General features: G+C 34.2%; 1 protein-coding gene across 1 annotated transcript in view; it reads right to left on the reverse strand.

Moving 5' to 3' along the window:
- LOC145241394 (ATPase family AAA domain-containing protein 5-like) overlaps window positions 1-24,981 on the reverse strand; it is a 119,036-nt gene that overhangs the window by 64,979 nt on the left and 29,076 nt on the right. The window contains exons 3-6 of the mRNA XM_080104319.1: window positions 22,074-23,839; window positions 12,126-12,171; window positions 7,874-8,123; window positions 669-1,093 (exon numbers count right to left, since the gene is read on the reverse strand). Coding sequence (XP_079960445.1) covers window positions 669-1,093; window positions 7,874-8,123; window positions 12,126-12,171; window positions 22,074-23,839 — 2,487 coding nt within the window. The remainder of the gene's footprint in view (window positions 1-668; window positions 1,094-7,873; window positions 8,124-12,125; window positions 12,172-22,073; window positions 23,840-24,981) is intronic.

Genomic DNA, 24,981 nt, shown 5'->3' on the forward strand with positions numbered 1-24,981 from the left:
CTGCAAGAGGACGCCTCGAAAGAAACGCGCCTGCAAGAGGACGCCTCGAAAGAAACGTGCCTGCAAGAGGACGCCTCGAAAGAAACGCGCCTGAAAGAGGACGCCTCGAAAGAAACACGCCTGCAAGAGGACGCCTCGAAAGAAACGCGCCTGCAAGAGGACGCCTCGAAAGAAACGCGCCTGCAAGAGGACGCCTCGAAAGAAACGCGCCTGCAAGAGGACGCCTCGAAAGACACGCGCCTGCAAGAGGACGCCTCGAAAGAAACGCGCCTGCAAGAGGACGCCTCGAAAGAAACACGCCTGCAAGAGGACGCCTCGAAAGAAACGCGCCTGCAAGAGGACGCCTCGAAAGACACGCGCCTGCAAGAGGACGCCTCGAAAGAAACGCGCCTGTAAGAGGACGCCTCGAAAGAAACGCGCCTTCAAGAGGACGCCTCGAAAGAAACGCGCCTGCAACAGACACATTAAATAAAGGTGACAGACATGAATGACAAACAAAAATACTATGTAATTTACACAGATTTACAAATAAAATTTAATAAACTATTGATAAGAATTAATACTGAAATGTTTATCATTCTTGCCTTTGAGAGAAACGGAGCAGAACATGCATATTAAGAAAATAGACATAATTTTAATCGAAAAAGTGGGGTGGATTCACATCTTACCTTAATTGAACGAGATTGATTTCTTTTATCTTTAGAAATCCTCAACAAGGATGAAGGACTCTTCCATTCAGGTATTCCCAAAGAGCAGACTTCAAAATTATCATCTGAAATTGTCAGTCCAGGTAATCTGACGTCTGGAAGATTCCATACATCTAAATTTGATCCATTTTGTTCTTCCTCTTTTGGCAAAGGTTTTTGTTGGATATGGTTTTCTGAAGGGAGTGGCGGATAGTCTGCAGTCACAATGGCCGATGACAATAAGGCATTGGCCTGTTTCTGCTTTTTCGCCTCATCTGTTAGGCCACCCATGAGAAATGCCCGCCGTAACTTCAGTGCTTCTTCATCAATTACAGGAGATGCTGCTGCCTTCTCTTTTTCTTTGTCTTTCTTTTTCAGGAAGATGGATGCCAACTTTCCCGAATCAGCTGGAGGGGAAAAAAACAAATGAAATCAATAATTATAACAAACAGATGTGTTTTGTAGATTGTTTTTTTGTTTTTTTTTAATGTTTTTATCTTTCTTCATAAGACAAAGAAATTATCATTATCTACTTTATCAAAATCATCATGCAAATTAGATATCATATTTACTCAGGTAAATGGCATGCCACACAAACACACATTGAATAAATATAAATGATTTCTAATCTTTTCGATTCTACAGCACTTTTCGATGTAGAGATATTGGATTTGTTACTCTTACACACCTACCAGCATGCTCTCTATACACACAAAAACGATATTAATAAATGTTGCCTTTCAACACCAGGAGAGAGTGGTTGTCACTAGCACTTGTTGTTATAGCTCGATAATGAAAAAAAAGTCTATAACTCATCAAAGCTCAGAGTCAACTGAAATTTTTCATTTATATTGTTTTCATTTATTGAAAAAAAAAAAAAAAAAAAAAAAATCAATAAATAAATCTCTTAGCATAGAATTTGGTTCTAAAATTTCCTATGTATATATATATATATATATATATATATATATATATATATCAGGAAATTTTTAGAACCAAATTCTATGCTGATACACACACACACACACACAGAGGGTGTTTAGGATAAATTTGGCAAAATAACATTTGATTTTTTATCCCAATTTTTTTTAAATTTATTCATACCAACTTTAAGTTTAAACCCTCCTATATTCATAGACAGGATAATAGCAAGAATGGACGATTGAAAGTCACTTGACTCGTGGTAGAGAATAACTTGTATCATGATGATTCGTGCCAGCCATCAAAATAAAAGGAACACCGGTCGCTATTCAATGCTCCATGAACACTGTAAAAACAATCTGGCATGAAGTAGAGAATTGCAATAGAGACTACGAGGTTGTGGCTAAAAGAAAGCAACATAGAAAAGATCTGATTGCTCTCGCACAGCAGAATTCTTCGAAACTTTGCAGAAAAAGTGTTGGAGGAGTCTGGCATCATAATTTGGGTCTTGTCTCGTGCATTGAATGTTTCACCCTCTACCAAGAAGCTTGCCCTAAATGAACACCTTCGTTACTACAAGCATCACAGAGGTCGACTTCTCATTGAAAACGCCTGCAACAATCATCTGATAAAGGCTAAGAAACATTCTGTGGAACCACAAACAATCTGGTTCTTTTCTAATGAAAACAAAAAAACATTTGCCAAGATGAAAAGCACAACACGCCGCATAACAGATGGTTCGCATACAATCCTAAAGATTCCTCTCGAGTCATACAGATTACATTATTTACACAAACTGTTATGGTGTCCTCACAGGATACCGTGATGTCTCCGCATTTTTTCAAACAGGGTCTCAAATTAGATTCAGATATCTATTTGTAGTTGCTAACTGGATAACAAGGATAGCTCATAATAAGCTGTATATATGGCTGCAGGATTCACCTCCCTGCAACAAAGTAAAAAATGGTTGTCAACTACACAAATCCCAATGTGACCCCCAAACTCATTTGATCTTAATCTAATGGATTATTATGTATAGAGAACAGTCGAGAAAGATAGCATTCACTGTGCCAGTACGACGAGAGACCAGTTAATCGACAGAATTAAAGTGGTTTTTGATGATCTTTGAAGGTAAAGTATAAAACCAGATTGCTCCAGGATCCAGGCCGAGATTGAGGCTGCATTACATGAATAAAACAATCTAATATCCTTGCTCCTTGAATTTCTTTGGAATCAAATTTTATAGATACAAATGCCTTTTCTTTTTCCTGATAAAACTCAAATTTATTCCAAACACCTTATATATACATTATATATCAAGCACGTCTGATTGAACACGACAGAGTTATTCTTTTTTCCGATTTTTCTGGATATCTTTTCCATTTGCCGAGCGGTCTTTTTTATTTCAGCTGGCATGTTGTATAAAATGGCGCCCAAAAGTTGTTGTTCAGCCATAGTCTTCTCAAGCACTTTTTATTGGTGCATCCGACTCAGATAATGACTTGCTACCAAAATATTCAAATATATATATTAGTGTTAGGACAATTAATCAAAATTGGGGTGGAGATCAAAACTTTTTGGGATATCGGAATCAGAAACACTTTTGTCTATTTTCTGATGCCAAAACGAATTCTTTTGTTTTTGACTGTAAAAATAATTTTCCATTGCTTGTACTAATGATGACATGATACAAAATTATTCATTTTAAACTACAAGCAAAACTAATAGCTATTAGTCCTCCACCATACAAGTACATTTTTATATTTGCATAAGTATATGTACATATTACGACTTTTTTAGGGTAATCCAAAAATAAATTTAAAAAAAAAACTAAAAATGGCAATTAAGCTACACAGAACCTTCAGTGTTTCATTCCCATGAGTAAATATTGAAAATTAATATTATATCTCCTTATAACATTTTATGTAGATACAATAATTGTGTGTGTGTTGGTTGGTTGGTTGTTTTTATTTTACGGCATATCAACCCTTTCAGGTTATTTAATGCTGAATCCAAAGATTTTGAAGAAAAATTTTTTTAATAGAATATATTTGTTGTTTTCAAGTCGGTTTCTATTTAACCCATAGTTGGGACCCAAACAGGTACTACCACTCCAGATCAGAGTGGACCTGGGAGCAATGGCAATTAAAGGGTGGCTCCACACTCCCCAAAGCCCGCAAGCTGGGGCCTCACCACTGGATATAGTTTAAGGTCATATCCAGGACCGTGTGTGTGTGTGTGAGTGTTTAAGCAGGGGGTGGATTTCATATCAGAAATTTATTTTATGTCATGCACTGTGTTGCTTTTGGTGCTGATGCTATTGTTTGCACAGGTAATATCACTAAAAAAAAAAAACCCATGCATTTAGTCTGCAATGCTGGATATAAACAATTGAAAATCGAGTAAGCTCCTGTCATATTTAGGTACGCATATGTTTATATGAATAAACAACTTAGATTACATTATAAAATAAACTCCACATTGAACAGCTTTTTGAACGGAATACTTTTTCTTTTAATATATACTTTATTTTTAAAATAAAATGTTTTGGTTGTTGTTTTGATGACAACAATGTTGCTGCTACTAATTGAAAACAGCTATTACATTTATCATAAAAAAGGGCTTTCCCCACTTGGCTTTTTAAATTATAAAATAAAGAAAAGAAAAAATAAATAAATAAATAAATAAAATCAATTTATATATTAATACGATAGCATGTGTGTTATTTCTGTGTCACGTTTACATCCGGGCCGTTTAATTGTTATGTACTTCCATTTCTTGTAATAAATAATTTTACCAAGAATTCTTCATAAGTTTTGGTTTCGGTTTTGATTATAGCTGATAGCATTCAAGTCATTTAATTTTTTTATAAATAATTTTACTAAGAATTCTTCATAATTTTGGTTTTGGTTATAGCTGATGGCACTCCAGTAATCTACTTTTTAAAAATAATTTTATCAAGAATTCTTCCGAAGTCTTGGTTTCAGTTTCAATTATAGCTGATGGCACCTTAGTAATCTATTTTTTAAAAAATAATTTTATAAAGAATTCTTCATAAGTTTTAGTTTCAGTTATACCTGAAGGAACTAAAGTTATATATATATATATATAAGTTTGGGATTCGGTTTCGATTCAAGCTGATGAACCCAAGTCATATAGATATATTTTTTATTTTTGAAATCACAACTTTATAATATATAAAACATCAATAGAACATTAATATATACAAAATCTGCAAGAATTAAAATATAATATTTAAATATTTAAACATACTTTACAACCGGGCTTTGCCAGGCGTTCGTGCTAGCTTAGATAAATACTTTTGCAGTTTTAACAAAAAAAGCAACAGTATCAGAGCGTCTCCATTTTTTTTTTTAATAAAGGCAATAAACACAAAGTAAACATTTTAAAATATCCAGGAATTCATAATTTGACCATTTATGCTTTTAACAATATACCTTGTTTTGGGTGCCGTCACAATGTTGCGTCACCATGCCTGTTTTGCAAATACTTTAATACAATGTTCTCTGATGAGCTTGCAACGCTTGTGCCATCTCAGCATTCCTGGCTAACCCGATAAGCCCTACAAAAGCAGATCCTTATAGTGTTGAAGTTCATAGATGGCAGAAACCCTTTTACTGTTAAGTTTCTTCCTTCAGACTGCTGGAGTTTATAATTACCTCAATATTTCCAGCTTTCCAGACTGTACTAAAGTGCAGAAGTTTAAATATTGTGAGAAGACATCTCGCTGCTCAACTCTTCTCAGTCTCCAGCTAGACACAATCCCAAATAGTAGCCCTTTATGTCCAAGTAACAATAGGCCTTGTTTGGGATTAAAATTCACATGAAATCATTTTTAATTTTTTCGCCCAGTATGTTCTATGGCTTACTTGCGGTTTCATTAAATACTTTGCAAGCAAAATCTGATTCTGCATTTTGATAACTCCTCTCTTCTCATGAAAAGGAAAGTATTTCTTTCGAAACTCTGCAGATTAAGGACAATCCACTTCATTTGTGTTTCCTTTTTGAAAAGTAAATATGTTTTTAAATCCTGCAAAAGTGTTTTCAACATATTTTATTAATTCTTTGTTCTAATATATATATATATATATATACTAGCATGGGTGCCCAGTGTTGCCCGGGTGTTTGGAGGTGTATGCTTAGCAAAAAAAAAAAAAAAAAAAAAAAGGTCAATTTTTTTTAACTTTGTCCCCTATTATGTCCCCTTAAAATTTATTGTTTTGGGCTCAAATCGAGTTATTAAGTTAGATCCATGTCCAAGGAACCTATATCTAAAATTTCAAGTGTTTAGACCCAAAATTGTCGGAGGAGTTTGGTAGAGTTCTCAAAGGTCAAATCGTTGAATTTTGACCCCTTAACAGCCAAATTTCTGGCCGAAAACCGATCACATCCATTTTCCCAAATCTCAGTACCCTGTATATCAAATTTTGAGTCTGGAGACTAAAAATTGACACAGTTATTGAGTAGGGAAATGTACACACACAGACAGACAGACACTTTCACAGATATATATATATATATATATATATATATATATGAGTAAAACGATTCATAATTTTGAAGTAAAAATCAAAGTTTCAAAAGGAAAACAAAAATCCACTAGATTGTATGATCGTTTCAAAAATGATGTTCATTTTATTCAAATTGACAATGAATATTGACAAAAGTTTTGTCAATTAATAACAAGGTCTCCTCATCAACAAAAAATGGACATCAGTTCTGAAACGCTCGTACAATCTTGTGGATTATCGTCTTCCTCAATATTAAAATAGCCCTAGGATATCTATACCTACTGAGCTTATTATATATCTACAGCACAACGAGCACTGTTTTCTTTTAATAGTATCAATACATTTACTAGTACATTAAAATAAACTCTGCTCTTTAGACTCCAGGTCTAATTCCCTGAAAAAACAAAACAAAAAAAAAACACATACACACACACACACATATATATATATATATCATCATTATCATCGGCGGTCACTCGTGTCCGAGTAAGACTGTTCTCCGTTGTGGCTTCTGTGGGTCCTCAGGTGAGCATAGAGCCCAATCCTAGACTCAATTTGTCTTGTGCAATTTGGGCAGATAAAGGTAGTGGTGGTGGGGTGGGGTTGGGTGTGTCTGGTTGATAATCTGTCCTTTCTGTGCTTGCGTTTATCCTCAGCAGCTTGATTTAGGTCACTACTATAAAGCGCAGCACCTTTGTGGACAGCGCTCCTCCATGCCAACCTGCTCCCAGCCACGTCCTCCCATGTCTCAAGGTCCATGTGAAACCGCTTTAGATTTGCTTTGATGTTGTCCTTATACCTCATCTTTTGGCCACCCTGGGCACGCTTTCCCTCAACAAGCTGAGAGTAGAAAATCTGTTTTGGGAGGCGGAGATCCGGCATTCGGACAACATGACCAGTCCATCTGAGCTGGCGTTGAGCAACAGTAGCGGTAATAGTGGGAATGTCAGCCTCACTCAGGACGCTGGTGTTGGTGTGTCGGTCCTTCCAACTAATTCTGAGGATTTTTCGGAGGCATCTTTGGTGGTACGTCTCCAGGGTTTTTACGTGCCTCCTGTATGTGGTCCAGGTCTCCGATCCATAGGGAAGAGTGGGCAGCAAGACAGCTTTATATACCATGATTTTGGTCTTTGCCAGAAGGTCATGGTTCTCAAATACTCTCTTCCTTAGCCTTGAGAAAGCCCCACTGGCACAGCTGAGACGGTGTTGTATATCATCATCTATGTTAGCTTTTGATGATAGGATGCTGCCTAGGTATGGGAAGTGGTCCACATTTTCCAGTCTAGCATTGTCAATGGAGATGTTTGTATGCCCTCGTGAAGGCAACCAGTGTACACTGTAGGTCCTCTTCTGAGAGGGCTACAAGGGCGTTATCGTCTGCATACTGTAGCTCCATAATGGATATCAGTTCATATGCGTGTCACGTTGATACAGTGGTAACGTCACCAGCTTTGAATGCTACAGTTTCAGTTTCGATTCAAGCTGATGGCACCCAAATGCTTTTTTTTACTTTTGAAATCATGACTATAAGAAGATATACGAAATCTAAACAAATTAAAATATATTTAAGCATATTTTATGCCCGGGCAAGGACCCCCCCCCCCGGCTAATATATATATATATATATATATATACACATACCACTTTACAGATAGTAATGTCTTATTGTATATTCTAAGATGAAAAAAGTAAAATAATTATTTAAAACGAGATTAATGATTAAATATTAATTACCTTGTTTTGTTTGTGATTCTTTTCCCGTAGAGCTTTCCTTGGATTTCTCAGAGGAACAGGAATTAGGCTTTTTCTTCTCTTTCCGTGTCTTAGAAATCGTTGTTGGAGTCTGCACTTCCTGTGGAGAGCTAGGAGGCGATACAGCCTTGTGGTCTCGTAGACGTGCACTTCTCCTAGTACCCAGTGGTATAGGAGCATTCTCAGGAGTTTTAGGTATTTTTTTATTAAGTTTAAGTGCAGGGTCACTGCCCTGGAGAGAGAGAGAAAAAAAAAAAAAGAAATCAAAAGTGTAAAAAAAAAAAAAAGCTGAGTTAAATAGATGTTTATTTGACTAAACCCTTGCATGCTCTATAAAACGAGCTCGATGAACATATTTTTGACTATTTATAAATTACTGTTTATTTTTAGTCACATACAGATATATTTATATTATTTGACATTCCTGTCTTAATAAGCTTTAACTGAATTTGTGGAAACTAGTAAATAAAAGTAGACTCCTAATCAAATGTTAACTCGTTGGCTGCCAAATATAAAATGTTTAAAAATATTGTTGGTGGCCAGACTCTCCACATTCTTTTGGTCAAAAAGAAAAACAAACATAATATTAATTTTTAGCCAATAAAAAGATTTCTTCATCCAAAATAATGTTTTTGTGTGAACCCAAGAGAGAAAAAAAAAGAAAAAAAAAAAAAAACATGAAATCGGTAGGAAAAAAAATCCACCCTCGCTGTCAGAGCCAAATACACTCTCATCAAACTTACTCCCAAAACCATAAAGATATCTAAAAAAAAAAAAAAAAATACATTTATAAACATCTTTTTTAATTCCTTCCTTTATTTCCTCAATGAACTATTCAATTTGAATATTCTCCTTCGAAGCTAATGTTTTGTTATATATAAAGTTTTAAACGTGAACGTATTTGTTATGTCTTTATCTACATGGAAGTTTTTATCTCCTATCAGTCATAACAATAACATAGCAAAAAAAAATTAAAACTACATCTGGTTAAAAAACGGATAACAGGCAATTAATTACATTGGTTGATTGATTTAATTTAAAATTTAATCATAAGTTAGAAAGTATGCCCCTAAGATTCTCTGATAATTAAATTATCTTTATAATTTGTGTAAACTTATTTCCAACTAAATTAAAAATTCAAAACCTTAAAGTGCAAAACTTCACCTTTTTTTGCTGCCAAAACATGGTGACTTTTATAGCTGACGAAGGTTACATCGATAGAAACGTTGTGCAGATAACATTAAAGACGAGAACAATTCTCTGATTAATTTAGACAGTACATACATGGAAGTTGTTTTAATATTAAATTAAATGGTCCATAAAAAGTGACATAAATTTCATGTGTGAAATATGCATATCTATCTTGATTTCATTCTTCATAATCGCTGAAATGATTATGAATGAGCTAGAATATTTCACAAGAACAAATGGCCACTTGTGTCATAAATTCCTAGGACTTTACAGTGTTAATTCCTTTTTCATGTGACTAAGAAAGGCATCCTCATCTGCTGCTAAAACAGAATCTCACCAATCAAATTAAATAACTATTTCAAAAGTACGACATTTCTCTCCAAAATCACATGATCTTTTTTGACCAATCAGAACCTTTGTTATCCTTCAATTCCACTTTATTATCTAAAACCGTGGAAACTGTAACACTTACACAAAGTATTACAATGGTGGGTTAAAGTCTGTTTGCTTACATAATGATTGAACAATTTTTGGTTTGTCTGTTGGTCATTGCAAAGTTCCAAAACTATTTAATAGAATAAAAAATAACACAGCTATGATTACCAGCACCACTAATAATAATAATGCAGCTTGGCAAGAAGCAAATTGTAGTATCTGTTCTGCTACTAGATTGCATTTTTTCTGTCCTAGATCAGTGAAAGAGAAATCCTTTTAGACTAAGGCAATTTCTCTCATTTTTAAATTCATTAAAAATTGACCTTGTGTCTAAACATGCCATCATGAGGAAAGTTGAATAAAAAGGCACTACCTATAACATTGTTATTCATTAGTAAAATTTCCAAAAGTAGTGGGTAAAATTACACTAAATTTAGCATGAAAACTATGTGTGAGAACGTACGCAATTTGACATGAAGAGTCAATGAGATGCCTGATAGTTTGAATAATACAAGTAATTTTTTTCCCCTTTATTAAGCCACTAGCAAGGGGTTCCCAGCGGTGCCCAGGTGTTTGGAAGTGTGTGTGGTTTTGGGTAAATAAAAAGAAAAATCGTTGGTTGTTAAAAAAAACAAAGCCTTGACGCGCAGTTGGAAAATAGTAAAGTGTGACCCCCCCCCCCAAAAAAAAACAGGTGCCCGTTTTTGATGCGTTATTGACGTGAACTTTGAGTGCGGGACAGTGTTTTATTTAATGCGAGTTTGTTTTTTTATATGAAAAAGCTTAATGCACATGCGGCGATGGTACACGATAGCTATTCATCAGTTAACATTTTCTGTGGGACAGTTTTTAATGAGGTCAATAAACCGGTTTGTTTGTTTTTAACTAACTTTGGAAAAAAACAGCTCCCTGTTTATTAGGGGGAGTGTCTTGTCTCAAAATGAAAGTAACCGTCTGATATGATGAAGCCGACATTGACCAAACGTTACATAGCTTTCTAGAGACCACTGGCCGTGGGCAAGTATTTTGAATCGAGTTTCGCTTTTTTTTTTTATACCGAAAAACGAATGTAACACATGCAGATCCGAAAATGTCGAATAATTAACGTTTCAAAATCGGGCAAATTAAATAGAGAGGTGACCACCGTTGTTAAGTCATAGATATTATCATTTAGACGTGATATAAAAAGTTTTAAAAATGAGCGATGGCCTCGAGAATTCGCCGGAAAAAAGCCTTTTGAAGACATACACAAAAAGCGAACACACATACACGCATACATTTTCGCTTTTATATATATAGATGGTAAAAAAAAACGTTAGCAATAGGTAGAGGCTACTAAGCTAATTTAGAGAATGCATAAAACTTAGGAACAGCACAACCCTTAGCCAATACAAAACCCTGAACATGTGACGGTGATACATGTTCATTCACACAATTCTGAGGCAGCACGTTCAGGACTGCAGAACACAATGTGAAAGGAGATTGCTAACATATCTCTGAGCAAACACTAGTGTGATTATGCAGAGAGTCTAATGTGAATGTATTGTGTCGCAGGTTTGGTCTATTCAGTCACAGCACAGGGCGGTATTTGAGCATTATGGTGGGGCAAGAACAATGAATTAATCATTAGGCAACAGAGGCAACTGTTACATTCCGGCGAGTAGACAGCAGATCTAATCCAAACAAATCATATAGTCCAGAGGGAACAGAGTTACGGCAAGGAATCTGTAGTATATATCTGATGACACAATGCTGTAGACCCTCAAGAGAATCCGACAATGCCTGGCTAACTCCAGGGAACTGTATTCTAAGTGGGGATGAATCACTGCCTTGCAAAACCTAGTCAGGAAATGCCATTTGTGAGGAATTTGGTAACTCAGGATATGCAACACATAACGCTCCTTATTAAATCTATTGGATAAGACAAGTGATCGTCAAATCTAAGATTGCTAGATATTATTACTCCTAGATAATTATGACATTTTGAGAATGGTACAAATGTGTCTTGAAACCAAATCTCATGGACAGAAACAGGAGTGAGATACCTAGAGGACATCATTTATCACATTAAGAATATTAATAATATTATGTTTTTGAGATGATGATTGATAATTCAATTTGTGTTACTGGGATTAGTCGAACTGCTGTTCTCATCTTAGATGTTATTCTCATGTTTTGGCGAATGTAAGCTCCGACCTTCTTCAGGTGCATCTTTCCGAACTCAGGAATCTGCATGGAATTTTGAACAGAACCATTTGTTTAATCTAGAGGTAGCTTGTTCTCATTTCAAATGGGTAGAAGTCTTATCACCCACACGGTAGATTGACTCTTCAACCTCCAGAAGGCTATCATTTAGGACTTTATCCATTACGCATGAATTAGAATCTGACAAAATATACCCGCAGAAGCTCAGAGATTACATCACTCAAGAAATTGTAAGAAAAACATCCAAAACGAGAATAATCTATACAAATAATATTTAAATACTGTTGCAATCAACATATACACAAGATACACAAAAGAAAAATATGCATTTTGGTTGATCGTTGCCTTGTGCAACTAAAAACAAATAAAAATGGAATAGAAAGTTAGCTTTAGAAAATCTTACCTGAGTTTTTTTTCCCAAATTGTCGTCGTTTTTTGGAGTTGAATAACTGCAAGTAAAAGAGTTAAGATTTATCAATTTTAAATAAAGTTGTCGTTTTTAACGACAATTTTGTTGAGAAAAATGTCAGAATTTATGTGCATATAATGAAGCTGATATTAGGGACTAGTGGAAATTCCACTGTGCTTCATACATCAACCTGTTTACTGTTAATAATATTTCTTTTAAAAATAATGTCAATACTATTAAGAAAAATATTACTCTTTCTTCTCCTATAAAATTAATTGTCATTGGCAGCTAAATATTCTTTCAATAAAATTGTAACAATTTGAGTCTTTTTAAAACAAATTATTATTAAAATATTGTCAGGTAAAATTATATATATATATATATCTTACCTGACAATATTTTAATAAAATAATTTGTTTTAAAAAGAATCAAATTGTTACATATATGTATATATATATATATATATATATATATATATATATATATATATATATAAAACAAAAGTCTATATTCCAAATTTCAAGATGTTGACCATCATACTGTTTATTCTCTAAGTTGACATACACAATTCTTATTTGCTATATGCTCTGTAGTTAGATCAAGCTTCATAAATTAAAGGATTGATATAAAAGGTGAAATATAATTGAATAAACATATTTCCACACACACATATATCATTAGTTATCATTCCAAAACCATAAGATGCATTTAATTCTCACTCATAAGTTTTTATTCATTATTTTTTTCTATGAAGTACTTCTTACATGTGTTTTGTTGAATAGCAGAAAACTACTAAACAACTCTTCAGAGATAAAGCTTGTAAGCATGATTTAAATACCTCTCCGGGCTTTGGAAATGATAACTAATGATACACAGGCTATGAAAATGAAAATTCACTTTCAGGGAGCTTAGTATTTGTTACAATTCAAAATATTAATATATACTTCAATCATACATATTTTCTCATAATAATAATAATATATATATATATATATAATACAGTTTATGTGCATGGTAAAATCCTGTGAACACTATATAAAAGTGCTCAATAATAAATAGAGTTGTTTATTAGGTATAAAATTTTTATTTAAACAAACATTATTGGAACTACACATTTGCAGACATGTTTCAGTCAAAGATATAAATAAACTAGACCCTATCAGGCAAACTGTACTCAATGGGAGAATGCGAAAATCAAAATAAGAAAATTTCCTCAAGAACTGAACATATAAGATAACACATAAGATTAATTCATACCTTAAAATTGTATACTTTTTCTTCTCAGAGTAAAAAAAAATATAGTCATCTATATACAATATTGTTTTGCTGTATCACAGCTCATCAGTGCGACTCGACCAGTAACTACCTCAAGCCATATATATATATATATTCCAGGAGAGTTATGATACAGCAAAACAGTTTGTGAATAACTACATAACCCATCCCCTCCTGTTGAATTAACTACTCTTGATATCGCCTACTAGTACCTTAGCGTAATGCAAAGCTCTTTGTAAATAAACATATAGAACACTGTGAGAATGGTGTTCAGTATTTATATAAAGCATTGTTAGGTATCATTCACTACCAGCACCTGTCCTGATTGTCTGGTTGTTAGAGATACTGACTTTTGACTTTGATTGTTTCGATCCTGGGCTTGAGATGGGTGCTAGTCTAACCACATTGAAGAGACATAATACAGACAAACACTTTATGGATGGCTAATATTTTTTATGTATATGAGAGAGAGAGAGAGAGAGAGAGAGAGAGAGAGAGAGAAAGAAGGTGCTCGAGGCAAATTTGTTAATTTTTCATATTCTTGCATTTCAGAAATGTCTGAAGCATTAAATAGTGACCAAGTGCAATGAATAGTTGTTTCTGTGCAGTATTGGTGGTTTTCAGACTGGAAAAGTATGGTCAACTGGAAAGCACCAGGATATATTGTAAAGAGTGCGACCTCATGATTCATGCTCAATTTGCAAAATCTTAGCGTTTCTTGAAGGCTGGAGAATAGCAAGATAGGGAACCAAGGGTAAGCAGGAATGATCATCACTGGCATCCTGACCAAGACTGCACAATGAAATTTGCTGAGAAGCTGAAAAACATGGGAGGGGAGGGGGACAGCAAGACAATGTAGACTTCCGTGAGAGAGATGGGCAACAGGCAACTATAAAGAAAACATTTAACAAGGATCGTTTCTACTTTTCATGCAAGAGCCAAGAGAAACACATTATAAAAGCTGCGATATTCTTTAACAAGGTCAAATACCCAACAGCTCTGGTTGTTTTCAGGATCAGTTGCATAAAATGCAGTTTGTCTAAAGTCTCCACATGTCATCACGATTAAGTTCTCTCAAACTAGTGGTCTTTGAGAATTTCCTGCTTTCCTATCTATTCGAAAAGGGCCCAAGACTCAATTTAGGTGGTACATCCAGTTGTTGTCCAGTGCTGAAAGTGGCTAAAAACTTCTACAACTTTACCATCTCCAACATATATCCAGACCCACAACTGCATGATTGTAACCCCGTATGCTGGGCACAATTAAGACATCAATCATAATATGTTTATGGATTTTTGAGACGAGGATCAATAATACATATAATTCGGACTACTGTTCTCACCTTGAGTGTCATCTTCACGTTTCAGCCAATATAAACTCCAACCTTCTTCACGTGCATCTTATCAAAATCAAGAATCTTTCCGTCAAACTTTATAATCTGCACAGAATTTCAAACAGAACTTTTTATTTAATCCATGAGCTTGCATGCTTTTGTTCCATCAGCCAGGACTGGGGAAAAATGTTAACTAATCACCAATTCTTACTATAGCCTGCACGGAGTATTGAACATTCAAACTCCAGAATGCCACTTACAACTGAATTTTACTTAGTACTAGCAGGGTGACCTGTCGTTGCCTGGGATTGAATAAAGATCAATAGATACTTTACATTCCTATATCATTGTCATCGAAATCGATGAAATACCCAATTTTCCAACCAAATCGATTGATTGGCTAATTAAAGACCCATCGCGATGCACCTGGAAGAAGCTTCACATGCCTCTCACAGTGACTTAGTACACAATATATTGTAGTTATGTTGCACTGTAGAGAACCTACTGTTGATTTTATAAAATTATTTTTATATATAATGGCTTACATTAAAGTTTAAAATGCAAAAGTCAAGTATATCATGCTTCAATTGTGCTCCAAGCAGAAACATTCATTTTGAACGTGTCCTTGTCATATCAAAGTACCCACATTGGATTTTATATGTCTGGCCTTACTGCTTGTGTGTTGATAATGGTTTGAATTTAGTTAGGCTGTGTAAGATGCTAACTTAGGTCAAAATCGTATGTTCCTTCTTTCATTGGATTATCGATTATCAATACTCATCGAAGACATTCCAACACAAAACCTATCTAAAAACACTGCCAGGCACATAAAGTATCTTTGTGTGAAATTTCATAAAAATTGACTCAACCGTTTTTTAGTTCATAGGAAACAAACTCACAGACACAAAGTTCCTTTTATAAAATAGAGATTTTATCCGTTAAACCACTTATCCTTGAAATCCCGAGTTCAACAAGAAGAAAGATTACATCAACTGAAATGTTGTCAAAATAACACTCAAAATAATGACAAGAATCCAAATAATACAAACGAACGATGTCAGCAAATGTAGGTTTCTTGATGGATTTGGAGGGAGGAATAAATCATGTCAGATATGGAGTTAGTCCGTTAATGATGACCTTTGGAAGTTGATATAACGATCAAGCCTTATACAAGACAGAAAGGCCTGGAAGAAAGCCATCAGGCAAAACCATACAATCCATACTAGCATAAAAACTGACATCAAACAATGATGATGAACCATACTGTCTGCAAGTGCAAGGACAAGCTAATTTCCAGGATCAAACCAGTATCCAAGCATATATTAAAAGACCACTGTGAAGGCAGTGGGTTCCAAGCTCAGGTCCCATTAGAAGGCTTTGCTGAAGGCTCAAAACGGTTTCACCAAGAGAACTGTATTCAGCACAAAAATATTGTAGGAGATGCACTTTAAATTTTGAGAGTATTTAAGAACACATCAATTACTGGCCAACATTTATATCTTGCCCCCCCCCCATCAATAAACATTAGACAAATCCTGTAATGACGCAGTCCCTGTTGATTTTGTGGTGGAAGTTTAGTTCTGTGCAGTTCAAGAAGGTCCACCTTCCTAGGCTTTGCCTTCTCTCTTTGAGAAGGGGTTAGTTTATTGCTAATCGCCTGAGGCACCCTTCCCAGGGAATGCCCAGGCACATTTTGCATGTCAGAGTGCCCCGCCTCGGGGCACTGACTTCTTAATCCCACTTTCCAACCTAGGTGTCTAAGTTCTTGCAGTGGGATAGAACTAAACATCAATTATTGGCCAATATATGATCTTTTTTGTCTTTCCTCTCCAAAAATTGTATCAAATAATTTGGTGAAGCTTTTACAGGTGCTAATAAAAATAACAAAAATTAACATATCTACTTAATCATGGCTGACAAAACAAGAACAACCTATCCCTGTGAATTAGGTGAAGAGATTCGTTCAAAATTTTATATAGGTTCCTCAAGTTCAATATAAAGATTTCTAAATTTGAGAAAAGATTGGTGGTCACATTTCCAAAATATAAAAAAAGTTGTAAACCTGACTATATTTAGAATTATTTTTTCTAAGCCAGCAATTTGTTTCCATCCAGGCAATGCCAGGTAAATAGAACTAGTGTTTTTTTTTTATATATTAACAGTCAAGCTAAACAAACACTAAATTTTGTGGCTTAGCAGGCCTACTCAACATTGTCTGGGACAGAAGTGTAGCATTTTAATTAAAACTTCTATCTCTTTACCTCTTTTTTTCCCTTCCTCCTCTCTCTTTCGTTCAGACTATTCCTATCTAGTTGACATACACACACAGATAACTCATTTTTCTAGATTCCTTCAGGAATAACTCAGCATAAGAAACTCCTTGATAAAACTCAGAGTTACTTCCCTTTAGTAGATAAAAATGAGTAAAATAGAAAAAAAACAAACCTCACTCACTCCATCAAAACCTTGGTCAATTAATCACTAAAGAATGAATATACTTTTTTCATTTTTTTACTTTTTAAATACTATTCGTTCCAGGCAATGCAATCAAAAATATACTAACTTTGTGGCTGTTTCTACTTTTAGCTAGATATATACAGACAATAGATGGAAAGACATAAGCAGACAACTCTCCCTTTTCTAGATTCCTTCAGAAATTAGTCTGCATAAGAGAATTAACTCCTTGATAAAAATCAGTTACTTCCCTTTAGTAAATAAAATGGCTGAATAAAATGACTGAAAAACCAAGTCTCACACCCCAACCCATTCAATCAAAGCCTTGGTTAGTTGACGCCCAAAGAATGAACACACTTTTTTTTTTTTTTTTTTACTTTACTTTTTAGATAGTCATTCTGGGCAACACAATCAAGAATATACTAACTTTGTGGCTGTTAGTTTTGTAGTTTTTTTTTTTTTTTTTAAACTTTTAGCTAGATATACACATATAAACAACTGCCCTTTATATAATAGATTGAAAGACACTCATCTGTAAGCAGTTACATTATCTTGGAAAGAAGATAGCAAATGATGGGTGAAGTACTGGTTGATATTATAAGGCAAAGTTTGAAAACAGTAGGGTTTCCTTCCAAAACTGAATCCAAAATCTTTGATAGAGTTGACTAAAAATAACTAAAGCTCACGCACTTAAATTTTTCGATGTAAACTTAATTAGTAACACATTTCAACTAGGTTATTACTTTATTATCACCCTTGGAAAAATAGAAACTTCTCGAGTTAATGTCACTGAACATCCTGTCTAATTGCTTTTATTCATAAAATTAAAGAAACTGCATCTTACTTGAACATTGCGTGTCACATGGTAGAGTTACTATTGCAAGATGTTCTGGCGACGATCGTCTGTGGAAATACTTTTGCTATCATCATAGTCAAAAGTACAAACGGCAAAAGTTTTTATAATAAATGATCAACAGCAACTTTTTAAAGATTATTATTTAAACAGAATTTATTCAAAATAAAATAACAATGTGATACAGAGCAGACGTTTGTTTTTATTTAACTTCTGGACTCGCCAGGATTTATATGATCATCTAAAATGAGTCCCGCATTGATGACTCAAATCTGCACAGTCGGCTGCTTAATACATGGGGGGGATCAGTTGATGACGATCTGTTCCCAGCAGGCAGCACAAGTGAAATGGCAACAGCCAGAAGTCAAAAGTTATTCACGAAACGTCTAACTTCAGGATGAGACACAAAGACAAAATGAGAAAAAAAAAAAAAAAAAAAAAATCAATACAGGAAAGTCATTCTTTTTTTTTATACATCATATGTACACTTATAAAATAAGATTCCTGTCCAGAATTCCACATCTATTACAAAGCAAAAATAAAAAAAATCAGTGACAAAACAAAAATATTCCTAAATTACATTGATCAAATAGAGAAAGAAAATCATTTTTAAACAATAAATTAGAATTCGTACACATTTCAACAAAAACAAAAATCTCACGAGTTTAAATTATTGTTGAGTCATCTCCATTTTTTCTCAAGTTTATTTTCAAAATGACGCGAGATTGCCTCTCCTCTGTTACTCATAAAATTTGATTTTCTCAATTAAATGATCAATTTGCGTAATTTTTGGAATATGATATTTTCGTTCCATTACAGGTACATACATTAGATTTTTCATTATTTTTGTTTTTTTTAAGTATATATAGGAGAATTCTGGACAAGAATCAATAATTATATCTGGTTCTGCTTACCAAGTATGATGACATATTTGAAGACACTTCAGAATTATATTATCTATGTATTAATTGTGGTAAATGTCACATTGTTAAATCTAATCTCAGAAAGGGGCCTCTCTTTCTGTTGTCCGTTTCTCCAGCTGATAAGTATGCTTTCTTCTGTATCCATATTCCCAACCCCGTTTAAAAACATAAGAATTTAAAAGAAATTTAGGTTCATCGGAAGCAGAACAATACAAGAAATTAATGAATAGATACAAACTGAAGCAACTTAAGATGTAGTAGTGGAACAAACAAACTATGCAGTTTAACCTTTATTGGTTCAATACATGTGTATATATGAATGACTAGCTGGGTGTCTGGCATTGCCCGGTTGTACAATATGCTTATACATGATATTTAAAGTTATGCAGATTGCATATGTATTATTAAGAAGAAGGGGGTACCGATGTTAATCAAAACATTGAAAAAAAAAAAACACAAAAAAAAAAAAAAACTAACGCAAGGCAAACGAATGATGTTAAATGTAAAAATCGAAAAAACAAAAAAGAAAACAGTAAAATGAACGTTAAAACTAAAACACACACACGTGAAAAATGGCTTAAATAAGCCTGTTTTGATATTAAATTTTTAAAAATCGGTGGGTACCCGGGTGGTAATGAAAACCTAAGAATAAGCGAAGTAAATAAAAAAAAAAAAAAAAAAAAAAAAAACAGAAAAACGAACATTACGTGAAAATGACCCTGCTTCAATATTAAAATTTAAAAAAAAAAATCGAAAAAAAAAAAAGATATCTCACTACGATTCGAACCCAAAACCTTTAGATAATGACCCAGCACTCTAACCAACTGAGCTAACACAACGTACATGAAATTGTGTCAGTTCTTCAAATATTTAAACTAAATCAGGTTATGACGTCGTCTGACGCATGCGTAGAACCGATCTCGTCATGAGAGGACGGTTTTTTTAAAGAAGAAATGATTTGCTAAATTGTTATTATCTCCCTTGCGAGTGTAACATAAAATATTCCTCTGTAAGAATTATTCTTTTTGATCTATAAGAGAGAAAAGCTATTTTTAAGATTGGATCCCCCCCCACCCGATTTTCTGATACTTATCAGATGAATTTCTGTACAAAACATATCTAAGAACACTGCCAGACATATAAACTAGCTTTGTGTGAAATTTGCAAAAGATAGCCTCAGCAGTTTCAGAACCTATGAGGAAGGAACACACACACACACACACAAAAAAGTGACTTTTATATAATAGATTATATATGTATATATATATTTTTTGAATAATATTTTACATACAAAATATTCTTACGTGCATCAAATGGTCAGGTAATCCCTTCGTCAGGTAACGCGGATATGCTACCTGACCATCTGATGCAAGTAATAACATTTTTCATGTAAAATATTATTACTATTATGTCTGAGTGTGTATAATCATACATATATGCACACGTGTATTAAAACAATAAAGGTGAAACCGCATCGCTTGTTCATTCCACCAATACATCTTGAGTTTTTTCAGTTTTAGTCTATCCGTTAAATCCTGCATTGTTCTGTCTCTTATGAACCTAAATTTCTTTTATATACACATTAAAGTATGCTTGAAGCAAACTATATTAACCTCTTTTAAAAATTTAGTAAATGAAATTAAGGTGTTGATCTTTTAATCCATGGTCATTTATATTCAATTAACCCATGCAATTATCACAGATTCGGTAAATCAGAAAGGCTAAAAGTAAATACAAATCTACGTCTTATATATTTCTGTCAAATTAATCTTCTTTTTGTTCACGGTTATAAACTGAGTTTAGTAAAATATACTAATGATTCATTTGAAGAATCTATCTAATAATAATGATCGTTATTAAATCATTAATTCATCAGGGACTTACAAATTCCATTTCGAATAGCCAAATAAAATAGAAACTAATTTTCATTAGTGGATACATTAGAGAGTACTGCATCATTGAAAATGGCTGAAATGTACTTTTAGTCTATAACTTAGTCACAAACAAACAGCTAATAATCTATATAATAAAATAAAGTTAATGGAATTCTAATGTATTTTGATACTTTTTTACCTACAAAAATCATTTTTTTTCTTCAAATTCTTCAGTATTATTGTGGAAATTTGGACCCTGTTTTCAACAACAAAAATAATGTATTTCTATTCAATTTCTTTCATAAAAAAAAAAATTATATCCCATTAAAAATATTTTTTTTTAATGGCCACATTTTTCAATAATCACTAGCATAGTAATAGAAGCATCAGCCATTACAATTAATAATAATAGATAGAGAATTAGATTGAAGCTCTTAAGATTATCGTTTTAGACCTTGTTTCTTTGCATATGCCCCATCTTGAGGGGATTAATTACTTACTATTAATACATTAATTAATACATTAACTAATACATACAATAGCATAGATTTACTAATACCATTTCTTCATAAACAGTTCAGATTTTTTTTAAATGTTTTATTAATAAGTTAATGGAGGGGAGGGGGGCCGTAATTTGTTTTAAATTTCACAGCAATTTGGAAACATTTAAACTGTCAAACAAAAGTAATTTTTACTAGCTTTGAAATATCAAAAGTTATGGCTTAGTTCAGATATCAAATCTATAACAGAAAGATTCCAGAGTTCAACAAGATACACCTGAAAAAGGTCAGAGGTTACATCAGCTGAAACGTACAAATAACACTTAATATGAGAACAGTAGTCCAGATAATCCAAATTATCGATGTTCATGAAAATGCGGAAATATAAAACATTCATGTAAAGATAAAATGTAGATTGTTGAATTTAATGAAAACTGGACATACTTTGTATTTAGATGCTACAACTTAGTATAAAATGTACAAGGCGTCTGTTGTAATTTAGATGAAGTGTTATTTAAAAAAAATAATTAGCATACGGACATATTAGGTTAGTTTGAAGAGATTTGAAAAAATGATTAAGATTATAGACTTTACTAAAAATATATTTCTCCATCTAGATTTAAAATAATGATTTTCTAAAGTAAGTTTAATTAATTGAAAATTTTTTTTTAAAATATCAGTCAATTTTTTTTTTTTATACGAAGAAATATTTAGTAGTTTGATGATTTACCCATCAACGTTTTCCTGTTCAGCTTTGGAAATTTTGCCAGAATTTCTTTCTTTCTTCTTGGGAGTTGATGTTTCAACGTTAACAATATCCTTGGCATTAGTTGTCTGCAATTCTTTGGAATCAATTTGCCTTTTGCGACTGTTTACAGGTTTCTCTTCCTTATTAACAACCTGTGTAGTGTCCTCAGATTCTTTTATTGAAATTTTTCGTGGTCTACCTCGCTTTTTTTTCAAAGTTTCTTTGACTACAGCGGCACTGTCATGTTCTTTTACCTGAACATCCGATTGGGCCTTAGTCTTTTGGTTTGAAACCGTCAGAGTTAACTGAGAAGAATTTGTGTCCTCGATGATAGAAACATCATCCTGAACTTTTGATGAAGAGAGTTTGTGACCACTAAAATTCAACAAGGACTGAGATGATTTCTCCTCACTGACATTTGATGAAGACTCTTTTTTAGCAGACTTTTTTGGAGCACGTTCGGCGCTAGAAATGGTTTTCTTATAAGACTTTTGTTTGATTCCATCTGATGGCTCTGGAACCACTTTTGCATCTGAATGATGTTCAGTGCTCAAGAGCACTATCCCATCTGGTTCTTTGATTTTGGACTTGGCATTGAGAGAAATGGTTTTCAGAACTACATCTCCAGATTTGGGTCGAGTAGGTGCCTGTTTTGGACTAGAAGGTTTCTGACGAGGCTCAGGGTGGATATCTGCCAATACTGTGACCTTTTGGAAATCAGAGTTTTCTTTTTTAGGTGGTGGTTTTGGAATTGGCGAGAAAAACGTAGCAATTGAAAATGATTTTGTTGATTTGGGGCAAGGTGATGTTGAAACATCATCTTCAGGCTTTTTATCGGCTTCATCTTCAGATTTCTCGCTTTTTTGATCTTCAGACGCCTCACTTTCTTCATCTTCAGCCTCCTCGCTTTCTTCATTTTCAGAATCTTCGCTTTCATCTCCAGCATCCTCGCTTTCCTCATCTCCAGCATCCTCACTTTCCTCATCTCCAGCATCCTCACTTTCCTCATCTCCAGCATCCTTGCCTCCTTTACCTTTAATCTTCTCATCTTCTTTATCTTCATTCAGTTCAGTTTCATTTTCCAAATTCTCAGATTCAGTTTCCTGTGACTGCAGAAACTCTTCATACGACAATTCCAGAGCTTTTGATGAATTGATGTCCACATCATTGGTATCATCGGACAGCGGAGAAGCAAGATCAATATCACTAGTTTTTAAATTAGAAGCGCCAAAAGCGAGGGGTTTATAAGATTTGGCTTTCCCATCAGGGCATTTTGGTTTAGCCCGAGTGCGCTGAACAGATTTCCCTTCGACCTTTTTAGCACCAGCATTTTCTTGGACATCGGCAGTCTTTGCACTTTTATTGTTACTCTGATTTACTTTGCTAATAATTAAAGAACTTGACGTTTTTTCGTACAAAAATCCATTACTTTTGCGTTTTTTTGGTTTGACACCGTTGTTATTATCATGATTATTGTTGGAAATGGTCAATTCTTTGCCACTGTACTTCCGCTTCTTATTTTTTGCATTAATGGAGTTTTCTATGTTATTTACTGCCGCAACCTTCTTGGGAAAGTTTGCAGACGGAGAGAATTCTTCCACCAAAAGAGCATTATTTTTGGCGTTCTTGCTGCACGATGGCTTGGAGAAATAGTCAAGTAAATCCTTATGCTTCACTTCACCCAGTGGACTTTTCGACGGAGACTTTCCAAAGAAGTCAGTGATGGTCTTCTTGGCACCATTGAAACTCTGAAAAATACATTTATCAAGAAATTTAGACAAAAGTAAAATAAAATCAAGTTGTTATGTATATAACAGATAAGACAATCATGACCGAGTATGCCAAATATTTTCTTCATTATCTGCGGTAAACTCTTGTGACCTCTCCCCCTAAAATTTGCGAAGATAATCAAAAGATTTTTTTTGATTGTCAAGTCACCATTTATGAAGGCCAAGAGCCACATGAGGATAAGTGTTAATGAGGTGAAAAGAAAAGATTATCAGCCACAAGATGAGGAACAATCAATGGTATGTTATCTTTGATAACTTAATTGCGTAAAATCCCCCCCCCCCCCAGTGTTTTACCATTAACTTTGTGGAGAAGGGGTTTGCATTCACACCAGACAACCACAAGTGGCAAATAATTCAATGTTTGAGGTAGAATTTTTTAAAATATACTTCTCCAAGCAATGCTGGGACATGGATTAGCTAGTATTTAACTTGGACAATGAACGCCATCCCTCATTTCTTTTTCTCCCATCTCTCTAAAACTGAGCAATTTAGTAACACTTGTTGCCACTCATATTCAGACAACTAGTCCAAGTTGCTCCTATTTGACAGGTGGAGACTACTGGTTGGACAGTTTTTATGGATGCTTTTTCTGACTGACGATATAGGAGCCCTAACTCTTAGGTAGTGCTAAGAGCGATTGCTCTATCGGTTGTATAATATCAGGATGCTTGCAATGCTATGTCGTGCATGGAAAGGGACCCTGCAGTTATCTCCTGTGGGCTTTCCAGGTGCCACAATCATTTAATAGTCTACTTGTGTGTGTATATTTGGTATCAAACTGTCCCACTTTGCTTCAACCCACTCTACCCCTAAATTGAAATAATCAAATGAAATTCCATTCAAAGGAGAAAATACGTTCAAACCCTAACCCAAACAAAACCAATTCACCTCCTTCCTTGAGGTTCACATGCAAAAACATCCATGGGCTTAGAAGATATAGAATCTTTTCTCATAGTAAACTCCCCAGATACCCTAATAAATCATGCCTCTGGCAGTATAGATGCAGCGCTCTCCTTAGATACTAATGCCCATGTGCATGTATTTGATGATTTTAATGTCCAGCACAGTAGTTCACTTGATTCCTTAAGTTACAGATGCAG

Source organism: Euprymna scolopes, chromosome 20 (genome assembly GCF_053919585.1).
Source record: "Euprymna scolopes isolate OS-2025 chromosome 20, ASM5391958v1, whole genome shotgun sequence".
In the NCBI taxonomy this organism is placed as follows: Eukaryota; Metazoa; Mollusca; class Cephalopoda; order Sepiida; family Sepiolidae; genus Euprymna; species Euprymna scolopes.